Source organism: Rhinoraja longicauda, chromosome 1 (assembly GCF_053455715.1).
Source record: "Rhinoraja longicauda isolate Sanriku21f chromosome 1, sRhiLon1.1, whole genome shotgun sequence".
Lineage (NCBI taxonomy): Eukaryota > Metazoa > Chordata > Chondrichthyes > Rajiformes > Arhynchobatidae > Rhinoraja > Rhinoraja longicauda.
The window spans coordinates 125,163,544-125,188,642 of NC_135953.1; the positions used below are offsets into that span (position 1 = coordinate 125,163,544).

The 25,099-nt window shown below is 40.3% G+C and overlaps 1 protein-coding gene across 3 annotated transcripts in view; it reads left to right on the top strand.

Moving 5' to 3' along the window:
* Nucleotides 1–25,099, top strand: part of ttc29 (tetratricopeptide repeat domain 29) — a 237,649-nt gene that overhangs the window by 89,964 nt on the left and 122,586 nt on the right. For all 3 annotated transcript variants that reach the window (XM_078406097.1, XM_078406087.1, XM_078406107.1), the window contains one exon: nucleotides 11,593–11,678. In XM_078406097.1, coding sequence (XP_078262223.1) covers nucleotides 11,593–11,678 — 86 coding nt within the window. The remainder of the gene's footprint in view (nucleotides 1–11,592; nucleotides 11,679–25,099) is intronic.

The following is a 25,099-nucleotide window of genomic DNA, read 5'->3' on the forward strand; positions in this document are numbered from 1 at the left end:
TTTTGTGGTGCTAGATGGGCAGATTTTCCAGGCTATTGAATATTATTCCTATTAATGCCGCAACATGCTTTTTTTTCACTAATTTTAAATGCTGCACAATATTATAACAAATTATCCAGTGAACCTAATAAGATTAAAGAGAGAGAGAGACACACAAAATGCTGACGTTATTCAGTGGGACAGGCAGCATCTCTGGAGAGAAGGAATGGGTGACGTTTCGGGTTAAGACCCTTCTTCAGACTGATTCAGACCATTCCCACTGATTCAGACCGGTCCCACTGAGTTACACCAGCATTTTGTGTCTATCTTCAATTTAAACCAGCATCTGCAGTTCTTTCCTATACAAGTTTAAAGAGAGCTTGGGAACCAGGGTCCTGGTCAGTATCAAGAGAGCACTGAATCAGAGTCCCAATGAGTTAAGAAAGAAATGCGTTCTCTTGAGTTGAAAGGGTGACCACAAATTGAAGTTTCCTTGAGTTGAAAGGGAGCATAGGCACAGGGCTCTTGGTAAATTGAAAGGTGCACAGTGAGTTGAAAGGGAACATGGGAATCCAGATCCCAGAGAGTTGAAATGGAGCATCAGAAAGGGCCCCATTTAGTTGTAAGGAAAAACAGGAATCAGAAGCCTTGTGAGTTGAAAGGAAATATGGGAATCAGGACCCTGGAAGGTTGAAAGGGAGCACAGGAATCAAGACACCAGTGAGTTGAAAGGGAGAGCCAGAACCCGGGGAACAATGAAATGAAAAGGTGCACTGGAACTGGTCCCTTGTGAGGTGAAAGGAAACATAGGAACCTGGACCCCAGTGAGTTAAAAGAGAGTACCCTTTTCAATTGAAAGGAATCACAGGAACCAGGGTCCTGGTGAGTTGCAAAAAGCACGGGAAGCAGGATTTTGGTGAGGTGAAAGGAAGGAAGCGAGCCAGATGATGAGCCATCAGCATTTCTAAATAGTTGGATAAAAGTTCACAAGACTTAATATACGTCAAGTTGCATGATAAGAAACCTAATAACAAAAATAGGCATTATGGAATGTATAGGCCATATTTCAGATAGTAACATTTCATTCTGAAATGTTTAAATCTGTATGATTTTTTCAAAATGTTGCAGAAAATATATATGAAAGCATGTGAAAAGAGACTTTTGTATAATGTGTTATTTCTTGAAACGTAACTGAATCAAGGCAATAACAATTACATTAATACTGTCTGCAAACTGGACATTAGATTTACCTGAAAGCAATTAGCCTCCAAAGGACCTCTGTATAAATATAATTACAGCACTTGTTCAGAGGAAGACAATGGTCATGCGGAAAATCAGATAATGGTTTGGCCACTTAAAACAGAGTTCCATTTAGCAGTTAGCTTTTTTGCTGTTTCATCTGATGCAGCAAATAGAAGAAAATCAGTCTCTGAAAATTAGTCGAATCCTCTGCCATTGTATATCCATATTTCCTTCTCAGTTGAGGTAAAGTTTGAGAGGGTGACATGCATAGGAACAATGAAAGGTGTGACATAGTCTCTGTTTAACATGAGTGTTATCCCAGTAACTACACATCTTACTATGGGAGAATTGTATTATTTGCAAAAGGGTTGGTAGAAGGATTATAGAGAGTAAAGTTGAGGGCAGTTATTCAGAGCTGGGATCAAGATAGCGGGGCATTTTATTTTACAAAGTCAAGATACTTACATTTTGCCACATTATACTTCATCTGGCAACCTCTTTCCCATTCACTTAATCTACCTATATTCCCTTGCAGACTTTTTAATTGTCTCTTCCCATTGTAGCCTCTTGTATATCGGTGAGACCAAATGTATACTTGACGACCACTTTGACGCACACTTACACTCGATCTGTCAAGGCCTGTGGGATCTCTCGGTTACTAACCATTTTAACTCCCCTTCCCATTCCCATGCTGACCTTTCTGTCCTAGGCCTCCTCCATTGCCAGAGTGAAGCCATACCCAAACTGGAGGAACAGCACCTCATATTCTGCTTGGGTAGCTTACAGCCCAGCGTTATGAACATTGAATTGTCATGAAGTACTTCAAGATGTTGGTTCTGATGCAAATCAACTTCTGCCTTGGTAATAATCTGGACCATTTCAATTTGCCTATCAATACAACACATTGACAGCAGATGTGATCTTGTTGGCTCTCCGCACTGCACTGGACCACGTGCACATGAGAAACAAGTATCTCAAGCTGTTGTGCATCGACGACAGCTCATTGTTCAATGCCCCTTCTAAATCCATCATCAAACTCAGGGAACTGGGCCTCTGCTCGTCACTATGCAACTGGACCATCGACTTCCTCTCAGCAGGCCTCAATCAGTACAAATTGGCAGCAATACCTCCTCTTTGCTAACCATCAGCTAAAAGGCACCTCAAAGCTGTGTGCTCATTCCCCCACTTTATTGTCTCTATACCCATGACTGCGGCCAGACACAGCACCAGTGTCACTTTTAAATTTACCAATGATACCACTGTTGGATGGATAATGGGTTATGATGTATCAGAGTACAAGAGAGTGATAAATCATCTGGTTGATTGGTGCCAAAATAATAATTTGCCCTTAACATTATGAAAACCAAGGAGCGGATTGATGATTTTAGATTTTTTTTAGATTTAGAGATACAGCACAGAAACAGGCCCTTCGGCCCACCGGGTCCGCGCCGCCCAGCGATCCCCGCACATTAACACTATCCTACACCCACTAGGGACATTTTTTACATTTGCCCAGCCAAGTAACCTACAAACCTGTACGTCTTTGGAGTGTGGGAGGAAACTGAAGATCTCGGAGAAAACCCACGCAGGTCACGGGGAGAATGTACAAACTCCGTACAGACAGCACCCGTATTCAGGATCGAACCTGAGTCGACGGCGCTGCATTCGTTGTAAGGCAGCAACTCTACCACTGTGCCACCGTGCTGCCCGTATTTCAGGAAGGGAAAGCTGAGGGACTATGCATCTGCCTTTGTCAGCAAGACGGTGGTGGAGAGAGTCAACAGCTTCAAGTTCCTAGTGTGCACATCTCTAATGATCCAACCCAGGACCAGCACATTCATCAATTACGAAGAAAGCTCACCAACACCTCCACCTCCTTGGTAGTTTGAGGAGATTCGGCATGTCACTAAATATTGTATTAAAAGTATAGGTGTACAGTAGATAGCATACGACTGGTTACATCACAGCCTGTTCTGGTAACATGATTGCCCAAGAATATGTTTGTGCAGTAAGGTCTATCCGAACAGATTTGTGCCTTTAATAAGCATTGGCATGCAAAGTGTAAAGTGCAAGGTTTCTAATGTAAGCACCAGCTTACTCCAGCTTTAAATAATGATGTTGTTGCCTCTTCCAGAGCGCTGGACCACCCAGTGAATCACTGGAGAAACAATTATTTCTAATGCCAATACCTTTGTAAGGTTATGTGATCATTAGAGTGATTTAAAAGGTTATATAATCATTAGAGTGGATAGAAATGTCAATGACCACAGATCAAACATAAAGCAGATGCAGATCTTGTCCACATGGGCATTTGGTATTGTAACAGAGGTGCATATGAATCAGTCTCAAGTAACAGGAATCCATTGGAGTCAATCGTCATTCCTTTTCTAATATCCGTTGACTGGCCAGTGTGGTTTATTCGGCCAGTGCTTCTCCGCGTCCGGAGGTCGTTATTTCTTTGGACGCGGAGAAGGCGTTTGATCGAGTGGAGTGGCCATACTTGTTTAGAGTCTTGGAGAGGTTTGGACTTGGCAAAAAATTTGCAGCCTGGGTCAAGCTATTATATCACTCACCTTTAGCATGTATACAGACAAATTATTCACGATCTGAGTATTTTCCATTAACACGGGGCACTCGCCAAGGCTGCCCACTGTCTCCACTTCTTTTTGCGATTGCAATTGAGCCTCTTTCTATTGCACTTAGATCAACCACAATATTTCAGGGCATTAGGAGAGGAAACATGGAACATCGTGTGTCTCTATATGCCGATGACCTCCTTCTTTATGTGAGAGACCCTGCAGCTAGCATCCCTGCTATTGTGTCATTGTTAGATCAGTTTGGAACTTTCTCTGGCTATAAACTAAACCTCCAAAAAAGTGAATGCTTCCCCATCAACCCAGCCCTACAGATCCGACAGGAATCCTTGCCTTTTCCCTTATCTCAAGATGGTTTTGTATATCTAGGAATACGCATTACCCGCTCTTTTACATTTCTGTTTGAAGCTAATTATACGCCTCAAGTTAGCCAAATGAAGGCTGACTTTGAGAGATGGCGTAGTCTACCACTTACTATGGCTGGGAGAGTACAGTCGGTGAAGATGACTGTATTTCCCAGATTTCTTTATTTGTTCCAGTGTTTGCCGGTCTTCCTATCCAAGTCATTTTTTAACAAAGTTAACCAATCTATAACCTCCTTTATATGGGGGCAATAAGGTTCCAAGGGTTAATAAGTGTACTCTCCAAAGAGGTCGTGAAGTAGGTGGACTGGGCCTTCCCAGTTTTATTCATTATTATTGGGCATCTAATATCCAAAAGATATTATTCTGGCTCCACCGACCAGATGCAGACTGGTGTCTGCTTGAGTCACAGTCTTGTTACTCCTCGTCACTTCCAGCTTTAGTATATTCCTCCCTGCCATTGAAATCCTCTCGATTCACATCCAATCCTGTCGTACTATCCACCCTCAAAATTTTTAATCAATTTCGCTGTCACTATAAGTTCACATCAGCTTCAGTTCTGGGTCCCGTTCACAGTAACCATTTATTCCCCCCCTCTACACTTGACTCAACCTTTAGACAATGGGGTTTGAATGGTCTTAAGTGCATTAAGGATTTATACACTGACAACATATTTGATAGTTTTGATAACCTGTGCAGAAAATATGACCTCCCACATAATCATTTCTTTAAATATCTTCAGATCCGCCACTTTGCCATGAAAACATTTCCTTCTTTTCCTGATCTCCCGTCTGTCACAGGGTTGGATAAACTCACTCTTACCTTTGCAAATAAAGGACTGATCTCTGCATTATATTCTCAATTGATGTCTTTAGGGGATCAAAACCTGAACAAAATTAAAATTAGGTGGGAGGATGACCTTGGTATGGATCTGTCTGAGGAATGCTGGACAGAAGCACTGAAAAGAGTTAATTCCTCGTCATCATGTGCAAGATTGGGGCTCATACAATTCAAAGTTTTACACAGGGCTCATTTAAGCAAAGCTAGGCTTGCCGACATACATCCGGCGACAGACGCTGGCTGTGACAGGTGCTCCTTCTCTTCAGCCAATCTAGCTCACGCATTCTGGTCATGCCCCAAACTTGGGGACTACTGGACAGTGGTTTTTAAAACCATCAGTGAAGTCCTTGGGGTGACAGTGAGGCTTTGCCCACTTGTAGCTGTATTCGGCGTAACAGATGGAACTTTGGGTTTAAATGCAAACCAATCTGACATCATTGCATTCACATCACTTTTGGCCCGTTGGAGAATTTTGCTGGTCTGGAAATCTACAACTCCTCCATCTGCTGCCGCTTGGCTAGAGGACGTAATGTTTTTTCTAAAACTAGAAAAGATCAAATTTACACTGAGGGGGTCTGTGAAAAAGTTTTATTCAGAATGGGAACCTTTTCTGTCATACTTTGAGAATCTAAAAGAACTACCCACTGACTGAGGGCACTTGATTGCAGTTGGGGATCTGCCTTTAATTATGTTTTACTTTTATTTATTTACTTATTTTTGTTTACACAAGTGCCGATTACCTCACAGGATGGCTGATGCATAATGAATGAGAGAATCCTGAACCATCTGACATGTTGTAGATATGTATGGGCCTGCGCCTTGGAAGAATGTAGAGGTTTTGCTGTCAAATTGTGCATTTGTATTTGTGATATGATATATTGTGAACACATCAGCTGCAAAGGGGTGTCCAGGGAGGGTGGGTGAGGGTTATTTTTGTTGTTATATATAAAGAACAAAATGGAGGGGAATGTAATGCATTACGTTTTTTCGTATTGTATCTTTCCTTCAATAAAAATAAATATTTTTTTTAAATAGTAGTTTCAAAATTACCCTTTGCCACATGCACAGCTGTATAATGTCTAAGTCATTGCAAGCCAATGTACAAAGTAGTGTAAGAATGCTGGCCAGTGATCATGCTATCAAGTAAGTAAGGACAAAGCAATGATTGGTCAAATGTTTGTCAATAAATCAATTTTACAGATAACACCAACTTCTGTGGGATTCCATATAACCCAGTGAACTGGCTGTGTTGTTTCCTTAGGAGTCTGAGTAGTGAGTGTGATTCAGTACTTTTGGGAATAAGATCAGGAGGAGGCAGGTTACAGAAGACCACAACTAACAGGAGTTGTTTCTGGAAAGTTGTGTAAGTCTAGTTTAGCACATTTTAATTGCGCACTAGTTTAGTCTGCCTTTACTAGAATTATATGGAGTGATTGAGTGATTAACACATTCTGAGGTCATATCATCAAGCCAGCATAATCACAATTACAGTAATATTTGTTGGCAAGAAAGTAGTTCCATTTGCTACCTAAGAAGCCAGCTTCCTGATGATGTAAGTGTGCAGAGGTGACTTCATGATAAACAGTCTGGTTTCTACCTTGGCTAAATTGACATTTTCTAGTGATGTATAGAGAACCAATTTAGTTCTAATTATGTCCCGGTTATGTTTTATGGGGATATTTCAGCGGGTGTCTGAAATCATTGCTATGGCTTCAGAAATCATAAAGTCCACGTTTGGGATACACCCTAAACAGCATGAACATGTTGCAAAGGTTGCAAATTTAGTCAGTGAGGCAATTGGTACAAAAGGAGTCTTATTCTAAACTTTAGTTAAGTTTTGCATTTAAAATATGACTTTAGTTTGTTTCTTTTACTATGTTAACTAAAACTAAACAAGCTGCCTTTCAGTGGCAGTTAACAGATAAGAACAAATAATCAGCTAAAACTGATCAACCTGAATAGGTCCTTTCAGCAGAGGCAGACTGAGCAATTGGGGAAATTGAGTGACTGAGTAAACATTTGCCAACGCTCAGAGTGACTGCAGCTTGAACAGTGTGACAGTTGCAAATGTTGTCGGCATGGGAACATAGTGCGAAGAAGGCAACATGTTGCTTGGTATTTAAAATACGAATAAATAAGTATAAATTAGGATGAAAATAACAAGTGATGAGTGCTGACCTAGGAGATTTCCTGGATTTTTAGTTCTTGTTCTGAAAATAGAATCAGAGTATTTACACAGTCCTGTGGAATCCGCATACTGTGTGATGTGGGAAATCCATAATGCCTCCTAGATGTAGGAAGTGATATGTGGAAGAGCGGTCTATATTTTGGACTATGAACAACAATTGGTGTGACTACAGTGGCTACAAAACGATCTGTAGAGAGAGGATAGCAAAATGCCAAGATCTATATTGGTATCAATGTCAATAGCAGGAATAATGATGATTACAAGAAGTTAGTGCAGGACCTACAGATGGCAGTTTCCAATGACCACCAATGTCACGCATCATTATGGAAATTGATGGATAATATGGCGGAAGATGTGGTATAAGAAGGAGGGCTTTAGATTATTGGGGCATTAGTGTTGAGTGTCTGAGGGTGGCTCTGGGAGAGAGGTGGATACATATAAGCTTAAGGATTTAGTAGATAAATATAAAAGGTAGGCAGTGAAGTGATGTGAAAGGCAGACGAAGTAAAGGCTGGAATAAAGGAAACAAAGGAAGTTTGAAGTCAAGGGGTGCTTAATTTGAGAGGGCTTAAAATACGCGGGAGTGTGATGTCTTGGGCATTGCTAAAATGTGGGTTATACCAGGAGAGGATAACAGCTGAAATTCCTTAACAGGATTTTCAGATGAGGGAGGGTAAAGAAAGGAGATGGACAACAATATTAATTTATGGAGGTGATTGTTACTTTGAGGACAAATGCTAGAACAAAGCATGTAAGTAGATGTAATGAAGAATAACCCAATGATTTTACTGGGTTTGTGAAAAAAAAGAACTGAAAAACAGAAGAGGGAAATGACATTGTTGGATGTGTACTAAGGGCCCCAAATAGTCAAATGAAAATAGAAGGGCAATGTGGAGGCTTCTGACAAATCCTAAATTAAACAATAGTAGGCAATTTTAACCACCCTAAAAGCACAGACGGAGAGTAAAGAGTTTAGAAGCTACATATTTCTTAAGTCATATTCAAGGGAACTCTTTTTTGAATCAGTGCCTATCAACCATAAAAAGGAGATATAGTACAGGACATAAATTTTAGAATCTAGTCTGATGGGTGTTCAGACCAAATATCTGCACAATAAATTCAAAATCAAACTCCCAAAGTTAAACCCTATGGAACCCCCAAGCAAAAAAGCAAATATGAGAAGTGGGGAACCTTGTCACACAGCAGAAGCCTTGAGCTATTGGAGGTGCAAACGTGAAATAAAGACAGATATTAGAAAGAAGAGTGTGCAAGAAAAAAACATTAGCAGATGCAATCAAGAAACATGCTAAGATTTTACTTAAGAATGGAAAAAGAGAATAAATAAAATTTCAGAGGAGTCCCAGAGCTATCTTCTCGTACCTGTGTACAGTCTAGTAAGTCTGCCTTGCCAGTGGGACAGAACATACCTAGGAATTGTCATGTAGACATATTACATGTTGACTTTAAGATAAGATTCTGTCAGGCAGTTGCTTGATTAGATTGGGGACAGTATTCCCAATTTAAATACCCTTTTCTAGATGTTTGCGAGAAGCACTTTGCAAGGATGACGGGACTGGGAGTGACTTTGCCATGTGTGAATATGGTGCCAATGTCAATGTTGAGTGATGGATCTGGTTTTATCTTTTATTTTCCTTTAGAAATAACAGTTATGATATAACTAATATCATTATCTAAAGGGTGGCACAGTAACACAATGGCAGAGTTGCTACCCAAGACCCAGGTTCAATCCTGACCGTGGGAGTCTGTACGGAGTTTGTATCTTTTCTCTGTGACCTTGTGAGTTTTTCTCCGGATGCTCAGTTTCCTCACACATTCCAAAGACGTACAGGTTTGCAAATTAGCTGGCTTCCGTAAATAGTCCCGAGCATGTCGGATGCGAAACTGGGATAATGGGTGATCGCTAGTCAACATGGACTCAGTAGGCCGAAGGGCCTATTTCCATACTGTATCTCTAAACTAAAATAAACTAAACTAATTGGCTTGCTGAATCATTTCAAGGGTGGTTAGAACAATTCTAAATCAATAATTGTATTTAAACCCCTCAGTTGCCTAAATGGGGTTTGAACTCGCACCTCTGAAATGTTAGTTCAGGCCTCTGGGTTACTTTCCAAGTAAGTTTAGCCATGTATCCTCAACATCCCCAATTTCTGACCAATGAACTGTACTGAAGAGATGAAAAACAAAAACCTGTTCAGTGTTTCTGGTGTGATTTTTATTTGAGAAAGGGATGAAGTCTCCATACCTTGAATAGAGATTATCAGTAACTTCTCTAATGCTGCAGTGAGCTGCAAACAAAATACACGGCATCAATCAGCCTCAATTGCCTAGAATGATCCAAAGGCTAAGAGGATCAGGATGATAAAGACCTTTATTTCTACCAGCAGACCTGCAGGTGTTTGAAGCTCTGTCTGAAGGCTGTGGGGTCATCACTACCTATTATTTTTTTATCACCAGATATGCCACTCTTCGTAGATACAGTCAGGGGTTTAGCTTTATATATTCCCTTCAATGATGTATGATCTGTGTGTTTGAATCCTACTTTCTCTCCTTTTTAGTGTCTCTAGCTATATATACCCATCCAATCTCTCTTCTAGCTTCCATTTTACACCGCACCTAGAAAGACCATGACTGAAGCAATGTGGCAAATGATTGTACACTTCGCTCATAGCTTTAGCAACTTGGACTCTTTCCTGTGGTTGCCTGCAGCTGCCAGACTTCAATATAATTGAAAAAGGAAAAGTGACTTTTTAATGGAGCTGTGAAAGGGGAGCTATATAATACCGATTTCCGGTGACTAACCTATCTGTTTCCAAATCGGGAAAAGAAAAATTAAAATTGAGTGGAGTAGATTCCAACTGAATATCGCAAAAGGTGTGCATTCTCAACATGATGAATCTGTGGGTCAATAGGTGCAAAGCATTCATGAAAGTGCCAGGTACTGTTCTGCTGCTGTGCACTGGATGCAATTCAGAGAGAGTTCCCCAGGTTGATTCGTAGGATGAAGGGGTTGCATTATGAGAACATTAGTGTACATTGGATCTATATGCATTGGAGATTAGATAAATGAGAAATAATCTTTGTGAAGCATGTAAGATGCCATGGGAGTTGTAGATGCCGAGAGGATGCTGCAAGGATGTTGTCAGGACACAAGAACCTGAATGAGGACCATGAGAAGTTGGGAAGGCGAGGACTTTATTCCTTCAAGTGCAGGAAGCTGAGGGATGATCATCCAGACATGTACAAAATCCTAAGGGGAATAAATAGGGAGAATGCACAGTCTTCCCGGGGTATGAGAATCAAGAATTAGAGGGCATAGGTTTAAGGTGAGAATGGAAAGATTTAATAGGAACCTGAGGGACAACCTTTTCATGCAAATGCTGGTGTGTATATGGAACGAAAAGTCAGAGGAAGTAGCTGAGGCAAATACAACTTTTAAAATAAAATAAAATTGAAAATATCTTTAAAAGTTATTTGGACAAGTACATGGATAGGAAAGATTTAGAAGAATATGGGTCAAATACAGGTTAATGGAACTGGCTTAGATGGTCGGATGACTTGGTCCAAAAGCCCTGTTTTCGTGCTTTATAACTATGCCTATGAGGATGTTATTTTTCCTGGAGATATATAGAATTATGGAGATTCAGAATAAGGAGCCACTAATTTAGTTTTTAGATTAGTTTTAAAGATACAGCAAGGAAACAAACCCTTCGGCCCACCGAGTCCACGCCAACCATTATTCACATCTACACCAGTTCTATATTATCCCACTTTCGCATCCTACACATTAGGGCAATTTAAGGAAGCCAATTAAGCTATCAACCTGTCTTTGTAATGTGCAAGGAAACAGGAGTACCCGGTGAAAACCTACGTGGTCACAGGGAGAACGTGCAAACTCCACACGGACAGCACCCGAAGTCAGGATCTAACCCAGGACTCTGGCACTGTGAGGCAGCAGCTCTACAGCTGCTCCACTCTGCCACCCTGTTGAAGGATAATTTCTTGTCTGAGTCAAAAATCTTTGGAATTGTGAGAAACTGAATCAATTAATTTATTCAAAGCTGTGATAGATTTTTGGGATATAGACAAGTCAAGAATAATGCAAAAGCGACAGGAAAGTGAGGTCAAGGTTAAAATCAGAACATTGAACGATGGAACAAGCACGAGAGGCCAGATAACCTCTTCTGCATCTATTTCTTCTGTATTATGATTATAAATTAAACAGAAATCCTTTTCATTTCACCTTCACAATGCACTAAAATATTGTGGATTGTAAATAAATTTCTAGTTTAATATATTTGGTTCTAAGCTTAAGAAATTTAGATTCTGTGGACAAAAATACATTTAAATCTAAATTTGCTTCCACCAGGGGGCGATAAGAAGATGGAACTAGCAGCTCTGTATCGAGTGGCTTTAGGTTACCTTAGTACTGGAGATCCAGAGAGAGCAATTACTGTAAGTACAATGTTGGTATTTGGTTCTTTGCATTTTATCCCTAGATTGTTTTAATTCAACGCATTAACACTTGAGAAATGTACTGACTTTGCAACCCTTAAAACATGAACATGTTTTTTGTCCAATAAACATTTTAAATGAGGGTTCATGTTAAAATGGTGCTCTGATTTCCCATTAACGTAAAAATATACTCAATTTCTAGCATTTCTGGAAATTGATCTAGAAATCATTGGAGCTACCTTCCACTCTAAAAATAACTCATTTTCATTGGCACGATGCTGGAAAGAAAAACATTGCTGCCATTTGTACGAATTTCCAGGCCAAAATTTATGTAGTTGCAGTAAATTACAATAACTTAGTATTTTGAAGTTATGTCACAATATTATTCTAAAATGAAAAACAAACTAAAATTGGTATTGTTGAGAGAGGTCTATTGATTATGTTTCATTTTTTCATTTTTTTACTGTACTTTATTGTGATAATATAATCTTCATAGCTCCTTTTAATTGCATTTAGTATATCTTTATTTTTTTCAGAGACCTTTTTGAAGTAGGAAAAGAATAGGGAAGAAAGAGATCTATTAACGAGTGTAAACAGAGCAAGTGTGTAAAACTCCCAAAGGAAATATATGTTATTAAGGATAGGATGAAGAGCAGTTGAGATAGACTATGCCGCAAAGGCAAAAGGAAAGATGTAGTGGAGTATGCTTAGGAGGTACCACTTCTTTTCCCTGGTATCTCAAGCCCTCAGCTCTCTCCTATCCAAAATAGCAGCCTCAGAGTCTGTGTTTTATTGCTGAGATGTGTTGGGAGCAGTTTCCTGGTGGCCTCTGAAGTGCGAACCCTTCTATTTCCCTTCTGCATGGTTCACCATCATAGCTAATTATGGGTTGAGAACCCTCTCCAACTTGGTAAATTTTGGTTGTGATCTTGCTATGCTACCCTGGTTTTTAAAAATGATAACAAACTGGTCAAACTTTATAAAGGAACGTTTATGCCCTGGAAATTCAGAGAAAATGTAGGAGATAAATATAAAGGGAGAGAAAAGAGACAAAATCAGGAATTGATATGCAGCTCTCTAAGATTTTGGAGTATTGAGTGCAGTTGTGGTCGCTTCGTTACAGGAGAGATGTAGAAGCTCTGGAGAGGATGCAGAAGAGGTTAGGGAGAATGCTTCCTGGATTAGGTGGTATTAACTATAAGGAGAGTTTGGACAAACTTGGATTGTTTTCTCTGGAATGCGGCGATTGAGAGGAGACCTGATTCGAGGCGTAGATTGAGTAGACAGTCAGAACCTTTCTCCAAGTGTGAAACTGTCAAAGACTAGAGGGCATGCCTTTAAAGTGAGAGGGGCAAAGTTTAAAGGAGATGTGCACGGCAAGTTTTTTTACACACAGGGTGATAGGTGCCTGGAACACACTACCAAGGGTGATGGCAGAGGCAGATACAATAGTGTAACGGATTTTAGATAAGCACAAAAATATGCAGGAAAGGGAGGGATATGAATCATATGAGGCAGTTTAGTTTAGTTTAAAGATACAGTGCGGAAACAGGCCCTTCAGCCCACCGTGTCCATGCCAACCAGTGATCCCCGCACATTAACATTATCCTACACCCACTAGGGACAATTTATACGTACAAGAAGCCAATTAACCTACATACCTGTACGTCTTTGGAGTATGGGAGGAAACCAAAGATCTCGGAGAAAACCCACGCGGGGATGTCACGGGGAGAACACACAAACTCCACACAGACAGCACCTGTAGTCGGGATCGAACCCGGGACTCTGATGCTGCAAACACAGTAAGACAGCAACACTACTGCTGTGCCACCATGCCACCCATGAGAGTTAAGATTAGTTTATCTTAGCATCATATTCAGCACAGACATTGTGGGCCGAAAGGCCCTGACCTGTGACATCTCATTCAATGTTGTCTGTGCCAGAAAAAGTATGGAATGAGGAGAAATGGAGGAAAGAATTAGAGGCAGAGATAGATGTAAACAGAAATTAGAATCAAGCTGCACAAAGGGAGAAAAATAGAACGGAAATATAAGATTTAAATATTTAACTTAAAAATCAGCAATGTTGCCCGCATGCCAAGAAAAGTTCATCTTAAATAATATAATGTTTAAATTTTTTGATTATTTCATAGTTCCTAGCTCTGTGTTAGTGGCATTAGTTGTTATTATACTGCATAAAATTATTTTATTGAAGTCTGCGCTGCACAATTTTGCCTTTGAATACTTAAAATAGAATATAGATGCCGACTGTGTCAATAAGAAAAAAGGCAAATGTTTTCTTTTTAAGAGCCATTGTGTACAATTTACATTTATATTTTATTATATTAATCATTTCTCCATCTGAGTGGAGCTCAGATGTATACAGGCCTTAGATCATAATTCCCTCCTCCCCTAGGACATCTGATTATCATTATACTGAGCATGCTAGCTTTCTACTTTGCCTTGTGGTAATATGCTGTTCATTGCCAGGCCAGGCCTGGGAGAAATGCTAAAGAGGTCCTGCCACACAGCTCAAGACTCCTGGGGTCTGTGCTCTGGGGTCTCTGTGGTTGTTTCCCTGCTTTTCCATCAGAGTTTTCATCTCCGTTATCCTGTTGTAATGTGCCCACCTCGGGCTGTCTTTCTACGGAAGGCTACGGTCAGGATCTAACAGCAACAGCTGGTGTAAAAGACAACCATTTCCTCCCACTGTTACCTCATTAGTGTTTTCTCATTCAAGTACAAAAACATAGCTCCTATTGAAAATTAAAGGAACAATATTTCAAGATATTTTTCATGAAATAGAGAATTAACAGTGTTTGGTTTGTTTAAAATCATCATTGTGTTGGTTTTTAAAAAAATGATTGCATTATTTTTACCTTATGGCTCATCATTTCGATATGTAAACAAAACCGGCGACAGATGTAGTAATTTATGAAATGCATATTATACCTGTATCTGTGCTGTTAAATCCATTATTTAACTCAATTGGATCAATTTACCTGAAGCATGAAATCTGTGATCAGCATCTGTGATTTGCTTTTCAAACATTTACATACATTAAAATATTTACACTTATACCTTTTCTTTATCTATGAACTTTTGCATGAAATATTTCATTCCAATGCTTTGCGAACATACCATTGGATATAGTCAATTGCATTGTAAGATTCAGCAATTAAAACATTTTGTTAAGTCCAGATCAAAATGCATGGTAGGTAAACCAATATTACATTTACCTTACTATTCTTACTTTAATACAACATGCAAAGGAAAGAGCTTTCAGTGAAAAAAATGACTATGTTCCCCAAATTGATAAGTTTATTTTTTATTTTACCAAAGCCTAGCTGAATCAGAGAACCATTCAAAACTCTACACAATTTACCTAATCAGAGGGTCCAAATTACACCAGTAAAATGAAATGTGGATAAAATGAGAAGGTATCGAACATTTTTTGGAACCACAAATGTAATATCTGATATGAAATAGACCACATGCTTAATACTGTAATTGCATTTATTTATATGACAGAAAAATTCCATTGCCGGTTGTTTTCATTTTATATGATAAGAACAGAACTTGCAGTCGAAAAGGTGAGATTTGTGTTATATGATATGTGATAGAAGCTTTTCAGGAATTGAAAAGCCATTTGGATTTTCTTTACTGTGAGTCTCATTATAATTCTTCGAGCCTAGCATTTCGAAGTATTCCCTGTTTTAAGAAATGCACTCCATTCATTACCATAATTACAAATAAAAGAATTTCAAAATAAATTAACAAAATGTGTGAGGCTTTAATCCTTATATTGCTTTAAACAACCTGCCAAGTACTTCAGATTTGAACGTTTCTCAATCATAGTGGATGCACAGAAGATGCCGTTGGAATTTAATTTTAGTGCAAAATGTGGTCAAAGTAATGTGATTTTTCACTGCTTTTTTAATATAAAATTCTATGCAGTATTAAAAAAACTTTCTGATGTGTGAGAATAAAGGTATTTCCTAAAGAGCAGCTCACAGTGGTTTAGTTCGAGGTACTTGTTGGTGCCGAAGCATGTAGTTGCATATACTATGATTTCGATGTCTTGGGAGGATATTGGAACTTGACAGCAAGGTATATTACTATTGACATAACTGTAAGATAACAGCAACCCGACAACCAGGCCATAGCACTATATTCAAAAGAGAACTTTGAATATTCTTTGCAAATGCACTCACCAGTCACTTGCTCTCAGCAGCTCCTTCGTTTTCTCGTTGGTAGGTTATGCTCCTTGCATCATTCACCTTCCCTACGACTCTCATTTCCTCCATATCATCACTGGCATCCAAGCCAAACTGTATATATATGTCCAAGATTCTCCATTTGACACGCTGTACTCCCCCTTCCATTACTGCTCTTGTGTGGCTGCTGGTTTCATGTATGTCTTCGTTCAGCAGCGCACAGCTTGTTTTGTCAATAACCATTTATTTGTTGCTGAAATAGAAGCAGCCATTACATCTGACCTCTCTGTTTCATCAATTATGGATAGATTATTGGATATGAACATCTGCAAAAGCTAGCAGTTAGAATCACCATCTGGCTTGCATGAGGTAAAGTATAATACTGGTGTTTATTGTCAGACCAAACCCTAGTGGAATGACTGAACTATTCAAGGAACAGAAAATTCCCAATGGCAGGCATCTAAACCTGCTTAGAGCTTTTATGTGCAGTTGCAACAGCAATAATTTCTTCTTTTAATCTTGTCATGCGCTGAATTCTGGAACGCCTCCATGAAAATGGATAAACTCTAGTCCATAACACAATGGAATCAAAGTACAAAACCAAACTAGCCGCAGAACGGAGTACATATGAACCTACGGCTTGAATATGGGAACCACTTTCCCATTCCACAAACCCCCACCCCAAGTCATGCTAAAGATACCATAAAAACAACAATGTTGGAACAATTTTAGGAATGTGTACCCCTGTGGTTTACCATATTTAAGCCAACAAATAAATGAAGGTTACACAATACAAAATAATCCATTCAACCCAAGCAGTCTCAAAACCAAGCTAAATCACATTCTTCGACCGGTTGCCTTTTTCGTTCATTTCCTTCTCTTTCATCTGCCTTTTCAAACTAAGTATGAATGTTGAAATAATTTCTAATACAGACATTGGAATTCAATTCCACAGCTCCTCTCTAATTTTATATCACTGTTCCTTGACGTCACTATTCTCAACCTCATACATTTAGAACCATATAGGTCTTATTTTTGACCTCTCAGCTTCACCTGCAATGCGCAGTTTGTCTCCATCCACTTGAACAGTGATTTCTTGATTAGAATTGAGGAAATTAAAAATAGGCCACACATATCTTGCAAATCTAATGATTTTGTCATACAGGAGTCCACTGGAATGGCCATAAACCTGATTAGACGTGAGGGCTGCAAAGCCTAGCAGTAAAAGGATTGGTCCAAGTCAGCATGGATTTATGAAGGCCAGATCCTGCTTGACGAATCTTCTGGAATTTTTTGAGGATGTGACAAGTAAAATGGATGAAGGAGGGCCAATGGATGTAGAGTATCTAGTCTTTCAGAAAGCCTTTGATAAGGTCCCACACGGGAGGTTGTTGAGCAAAATTAGAGCACATGGTATTGGGGGTAGGGTATTGACATGGATAGAGAATTGGTTGGCAGACAGGAAGCAAAGAGTAGGAATAAACGGGTCCTTTTCAGAATGGCAGGTAGTGGCGAGTGGAGTGCCGCAAGCCTCGGTGCTGGGGCCGCAACTATTTACAATATATATTAATGATTTGGATGATGGAATTAGAAGTAACACTGGCAAGTTTGCAGATGACACAAAGCTGGGTGGCAGTGTAAACTGCGAAGAGGATGTTAGGAGGTTACAGGGTGACTTCGACAGGTTGAGTGAGTGGGCAGATGCATGGTAGATGCAGTATAATGTAGATAAATGTGAGGTTATCCACTTTAGCGGCAAAAACAAGGAGGTATTATCTCAATGGTGTCAAATTAGGTAAAGGGTAAATGCAATGAGACCTGGGTGTCCTTGCACACCAGTCACTGAAAGTAAGCGTGCAGGTACAGCAGGCAGTGAAGAAAGCTAATGGCATGTTGGCCTTCGTAACGAGAGGATTTGAGTATAGGAGCAAGGAGGTCCCTCTGCAGTTGTATAGGGCCCTGGTGAGACCACATCTGGAGTATTGTGTGCAGTTTTGGTCTCCTAATTTGAGGAAGAACGTCCTTGCTATTGAAGCAGTGCAGCGTAGGTTCATGAGGTTAATCCCTGGGATGGTGGGAATGTCCTATGAGGAAAGATTGGAAAGACTGGACTTGTATTCACTTGAGTTTAGAAGGATGAGAGGGGATCTTATCGAGATGTACAAAATTATAAAAGGACTGGACAAGCTGGATGCAGGAAAAATGTTCCCAATATTGGGGGAGTCCAGAACCAGGGGCCACAGTCTAAGAATAAATGGGAGACCATTTAAAACTGAGGTGAGAAGAAACTTTTTCACCCAGAGAGTTGTGAATTTGTGGAATTCTCTGCCACAGAAGGCAGTTAAGGCCAATTCACTGGATGAATTTGAAAGAGTTAGATAGAGCTCTAGGGGCTAGTGGAATCAAGGGATATGGGGAGAAGGCAGGCACAGGTTACTGATTGTGGATGATCAGCCATGATCACAATGAATGGCGATGCTGGCTCGAAGGGCCAAATGGCCTCCTTCTGCACATATTTTCTATGTTTCTATGTTTCAAGAATGACTTTGTCAGGGCAGAAACTATATTCTGCCATTACAAGGCTTTCGCATAACGAGGTATGGCTGCAGTGAGAGGGACATGATTAAGGCTGAGATCTGCAAAATAAATATAACACCATTTAAAAGTGGTCTTCTGACACAAACAAACCTTTAAGAAAATGATTATCACTTAAACAAGTACGTTGTATTTTGAAACTGAATTATCATGTTCAATTCTTTTGGAGGGAGCTTTAAAAGCTGACAGCATGCCTCAGTATTTTGTGGGGACAGCAAGTGCATTCATGCACTGTCAGACTTGATAAAGATTTATCTGAAAGTTCCAGGCTGTCCCTGCAGGATATCTTTTCAGGATAACAAGTTGGGCTGCTCAGGAAAGTTTGCAAATAGGCTTATACAAACAATTTACTGTCCTGATCGTAGTGTGTTAGTAGCTTCTACCTTGGGCCTTTTCAGGACACTTCAAATAGGGCTTAGGTAAACAAAAGGGCACCCTAGAATATTCCTCTGATTTCTCCCTGTTGGGTGATTGACTCAGGTTAGAAACATCAGCATATGGCAGTCCTCTTTTATTTCTGATGTTATTTTTTCTGACAGCTGTGACATTTTGCAATCAAATATTTAAGGCAAATAGCTGAAACAACACTGTGGGTTCCTGCATCAATTACTTAGTGTCTGGTTTACATAGAGCTTCTTGGATTTTGGGTTCAGCAAACGTACATAACTTGGTCTAAAGGGAAGTAGGAGAAGTTTACAAATTCTTCCAAAGCAGTTGTTTTCTATGAGCTACGGCATAGAATTGAGTAGGATTAAGATACTGGATTTCTCAGCCGAGCAGAGGAAATGCAATTGGAAGATGATTAAAACATGGACAGAGTTGTACTTGGTCGAAATCTATACAGTTCTAAGTAACTTGGAGAAGTTTTTTTCACTGTGTATTTATCCAGTTCCTTCTTGAAAGCCACAATGGAATCTGCCTCCCTTACGTCTGCAGGAAATAAATTCCAGATTCCAATCACACATTGAATAAAAAAAGCTTTTCCTCATATCACTGTAAATTGTCTTCCCCTTTACTTTATACCCATGCCTTCTAGTCCTCAATCTCACCACCATTGGGAACAGCCTCCCACTACTCACTCCGTCCAGATTCCTCATTATTTTGATCTCAACTCAGCCTTCTCTAAAGAAAACAGTCCCAGCCTTTCTATCCTAATAACTGTTGGCCCTCATTCCAGGAACAATTCTTGTAGATTGAACCCTCTCCATTGCCTTCACATCCTTCTTTTAAAAATGCAACCAGAACTGAACACAATACTCCAGTGAAGGTCCAGTAGTTCACAAAACTTCATCAAACTTCCCATGCCTTTGTTGATAAAATCCAGAATTATTAAGTAAGCTTTATTAACCACATTCTCTATCTCCCCTCCCACTCTCAGTGACATGTGCACCCAACCTCCAATATCCTTTTGTTCTTGCCATGCTTTTAAAACAATAACTTTAATTCTATTCTATCTCTCTGCAGTCTTGCTAACAAAATGCTTTATTTCACATACCAGTGCATTAAACTGCACCCTCCATGGTTCTGCCCAATCTACCAACCTGTTTGTATACTGTTATAATTTATTACTGTCTGTGCAGTTCACAAAAAGTCATGTTTTATACTATCCACAAATTTAGAATTGTGGCTTGTCCACTGCCTAAGTCAGAAATATAGATTAAAAAAAAGCAATGACACTTCTACCACTTATCTCTGGGCGCTCTATGGGAGTGTCCCGGGGAGCCGCACAGGCCCGATCCACCCGCCGAACAACCGTGGCGCCGACCGGAATGCGCCCCAGTAGGGTCAACTCGCCCCACAGGCCTGCCAAGGGACTGCGGAGAAGCCAGGCGGCGAGGCCTGCCTGGGCCGAAGGAGCCTCAGAGAGGCGACGATGGGAGCCTTGGCGGCACCAGCAGGTGGCTCGGTGGCAATGGGTGCCTCGGCGGCAGCGTGAGCCTCAACGGCAACAGGAACTCCAACGGTGGTGGGGCCTCGGCGGCCGCGGGAGCCTCTGCTGCAGCGGGAGCCTCTGCTGCAGCGGGGGGCTCAGCGGCTGCAGGAGCCTCGGCGCCAACAGGAGCATCAGCCGCAGCGGGAACCTCAGCGGCAGCAGGAAACTCAGCGGTGGTGGGGCCTCGCAATCGACCCGCGATCAACAGTCGATGAGCATGAGGGGGGGAGGGGAAGACAAGGGAGGACCCGGTGTGGGGAGACCGCCATGAAGACAATGGTGACCCGGCGTGGGGGGACCGCTGTGAGGGACAGTGGAAGAACAATGGGGGAAACGGTGTGGGGGGGGGGGGAAGAGGGGGGATACTCTAGTTTAGAATTCTCTGTCCAGGGCATAAGTGTGTGTTGTTTGTTCGTTCATTTGTTCCAGTGAATGCGCAGAGCAGCCAGCCAACAGTCACTTGTCTTTTTCTTTTTCTTTTTACTTTTAATTTCAAGTTTTTTGTGTACCTTGTGTGCTGTGACTGTTGGCAGACCAATTCTCCTCTGGGGATGAATAAAGTTTTATCATATCGTAGAATGCCATGATTCACATTCCTCTTGTCTGAAAAACAAGCATTTACCAAAATAGCAATGAAGATTGGTAAAAATATTGTCAATGTTCTCCAATGACTTGTGTTTGAATACAGCAAAGTGACAACATTCTACGTAACCTTGACCTTTCAAAAATCCATTATTTGTATCTGCTGTTAGACCAGTCTAATTAGATGACCTGATCAAAAGACTATTTGCTCTGTTGGTTTCACAAAACAATAATTTATCAATCAAATTGTCCTTAGTGCTTTCGACTGAATTGTAGATTTGTGTCTTTAATAAATGCATGATTGGAATTAAATGCTAAAAATTGTCAAATGTCAATGAATTTGGGCTGTGACTTTTATTGCCTATCAGTACAGTTTACTCCAAATTTAACATCAAAATGTAAAATCATTTCTCTCATATCTTGAAAGGTTGACAAAAATCTACAGGGATAATTTTCATATGAAAATGAAATCATCCTTGAGGCTACAAATTATTAAATGCCATAGAGGTGGAATGCCATAAAATTTTTAACCATATATGGTTGTTGACCATTAATGTATGTCTCAGATTGTCTGATTTATAGATTTGAAGTTCTTTCAAGTGGGGTGTAAATTGTACTATTTGAAATGAAGATTGTTAAAATGAATTAGTAGTAGAACACATGTAGCAAGTGTGTAATTTATATTGGATAGAAGAGGAAGATTGCATTCACCATTTATACAGCCTAACATATTTGTAGAAATGTTAAAGATAATTTTTCAAGACCTTCTTATATGAAGGAACCTTTCTGTCACTGATATATAAAAATGAACCACAGATGTATGTAGAATTCCCTCTGCACATGTTTTAAGAGTAAGTACTTACGTTGCAGTGCTGGCCTCAGCTGGCCTGAAGCCCAGTGCAGGTCTTATTGAAATCATTTATTAATGCAAATCTCTGTCCCTCAAACTGAAATAGCATTCATTTTGGGCCACATGAGGTCTCTTTAACCATTGCTGGCGACACTATGGTTCCAATACTATGATGCGTAAAGTTGCAATTAAAATCTAGTGCTGAAACCGATATTATGTTCGGAAAATCATTATGAATGCCAAATTTTGTATCATATACTAATGTGCTTGGCAGCTACAATTGTAAAACAACACGAACAAACGATTAATATTTATCCTGATATCAGTAGTAATTTGAAGGTTATTGGATCATAAATTTTCTTATGCTATAAAGCTCATGCCTTTTAAAATCTTCTTACAAGCCCAATGAAAATAACTTCCAATTGCTCAAAGCTCAGTTTTATACGCAACACTGCAAGGGCAGTGGAGGGTATTTGAAATAAATGCAATGACCTGAAGAGACAAGCCAAAGATAAGCTGGGCTGACTCTCTGGAGTGCCAGATCTACAGGTTGAGGAACCATCAGTGGAGGAGTGGCTGTTCTCAAGGGAGGAACATATTTGTTTAATCAATAAACTCTGAAGTCATTGGGGTGGATAAATATAGCTAGATGGATTGGCATTTTTTAGTCCTGTGCAACATTAAGAAAACAACAGTTACAGTTATTTTCAGAATTAATCTTTTTACCTTTGTGTTGCTTATCTTTTATATTGATTCAGCTTTTAGCACCACTATTTCCATATTTAAGTTTGCTGTTATAAACTATGAATGCCAAATTATAGCAATTTTGTTAAAGGTTTTTCCAATCACAGATGATGAAGAGAGTCATGTTATTTTACAGTCATGAGCAGTTTTTTATAATTGTTTTCTTTTCAGTATTAGAGGTTCTTCCATTACAAAAATACAATATTACAAAAGTAAAAGTAGTAGCATCGAATAATCCTGTACATATGCTCCCAAGCAACTTGAGAAAAAGTAGAGGGAAAATATTGAGCTAATAGTTCATCTTAAAAGAAAAATCAAATAGGCGATTCGTGTTCTTGATAAACAACAACAAACCCATGAGCAGGTCTTGGGAAGCCACAAAAACGACATCCTATCCTATCAGTACAATTTTTATTGTACTGATGTAAATGTCACCAAGTGCACATGAAAATACTGCGAATTTGACTAAAGGGTTACTTTTAGGATCTGCTTGAGGCCACAGGAAGAGCTGGGCCTGATGTAAATGCACTGGATTCCTACTGAAGGAAATCCTGATCTCTCACCTCTAAAGTACATCTATTTCCCTTGGTAAGTTCAAAGAATACAAGTAAATAATTTGAAATTTTAATTTTCCTTACTTTGATTTTCCTTTTAAATATTCTGCATTTGCTCAGCTTTATTTTTCTCAAGCATTTTCTGTAGTACCAATGGTTTTCTCAAAGAAAATTCTGCAATATGGTATTTGGAAGGGAACAAAGATCAATGAAGAGATATCAGACAGACAATGTTTATCCCAATCTTCCAATTTCTATTTAACCATAATTGTAATAGTTGTGACCAAACGTCGCTTTACCTGGTATAGAGACCTTTCCCGTCCATTCAAAGGTCAGGGTTATTATTGGGAACTCCTATATACATCATTACAAGGATGTGCTAATGTTCTCTGGTTTGTTTCATGTGGGGTTGGGGGAGGGGGTCGGGGAAAGTTTTCTTCAATCTCTTACCTTGCCGGAGATGCGATTGTTTTCCGGATCATATCTCCGGTCGCTCTGCGGCCTAACATCATGGAGCTGGCGGCCTTGCTCGAGACTAACTTTGAGCCTCACCACGGGACCATGGACTTACCATCAGAGCCTGCGATCCCTTGCCTGGGATCGACGCTCCAACCATGGCCTGCGGATTTCAACATCGAGGAGCTCGCAGTCTCAGCTAGAGACTGATGTCGGGAAGCTCCAAAGTCGCAAGAGGTTCGACCAGCCCCGACCCGGGATCTGATCGCCCGGCACGGGGGAGCTGAGATTCCCCCAATGCGGGAGCTTGATCGCCCCGATGCAGAGGGGTCTGACTGCCGGCTACGAGCCAAGATCGTCCCATCAACGGAAGGCTCGAGGCCCCCGACCGCGGCAAGACAAAGAAGGGAAGAGATTTAACTTTTTTTTCACCTTCCATCACAGTGAGGAATGTGGAGGAGTCACTGTGGTGGATGTTTATGTTAAAATGTATTTTGTGCATTTTGTTGCTTTTTATTGGTATGACTGTATGGCAAATCAAATTCCTCGTATGTTGCAAAATATACTTGGCTAATAAAGTATGATTATGATTACAGTCAATTGCTGGTTAGACTTGCGGTTAGCCAGAAATCTCAATGTCTTGAGATGTCGCTAATTCTTGATTGAAACCAAAGTACAGTAAAACACTAAACATATGGTATCAGATTGTTTCGAAATCCTTATGATCTGCTATCTGTCTTATTCATTAGTTCAGATTGTAAGATGGGATATCCTCTCACCTTAAACCTCTGCCCTCTAGTTCTTAGTTCCCCAGCCCCGAGAAAACACTTTATGCACTCACCCTATCTATTCCCTTCATTATATATGATCATCCATAAGATCATTGGTCTCCAAATTTGAGGAAGGATATTCTTGCTATTGAGGGCGTGCAGCGTAGGTTTACTAGGTTAATTCCCGGAATGGCGGACTGTCATATGTTGAAAGACTGGAGTGACTAGGCTTGTATACACTGGAATTTAGAAGGATGAGAGGAGATCTTATCGAAACGCATAAGATTATTAAGGGGTTGGACACATTAGAGGCAGGAAACATGTTCCCGATGTTGGGGGAGTCCAGAACAAGGGGCCACAGTTTAAGAATAAGGGGTAGGCCATTTAGAACATGAGATGAGGAAAAACTTTTTCAGTCAGAGAGTTGTGAATCTGTGGAATTCTCTGCCTCAGAAGGCAGTGGAGGCTAATTCTCTGAATGCATTCAAGGGAGAGCTAGATAGAGCTCTTAAGGAGAGCGGAGTCAGGGGGTATGGGAAGGCAGGAACGGGGTACTGATTGAGAATGATCAGCCATGATCACATTGAATGGCGGTGCTGGCTCGAAGGGCCGAATGGCCTCCTCCTGCACCTATTGTCTATTGTCTATTTCTCGGTCTCCTGCACTCCAAGAAATAAAGTCCTAGCCTGCTGAACCTCTCCCCATATCCCCATAATCCTGG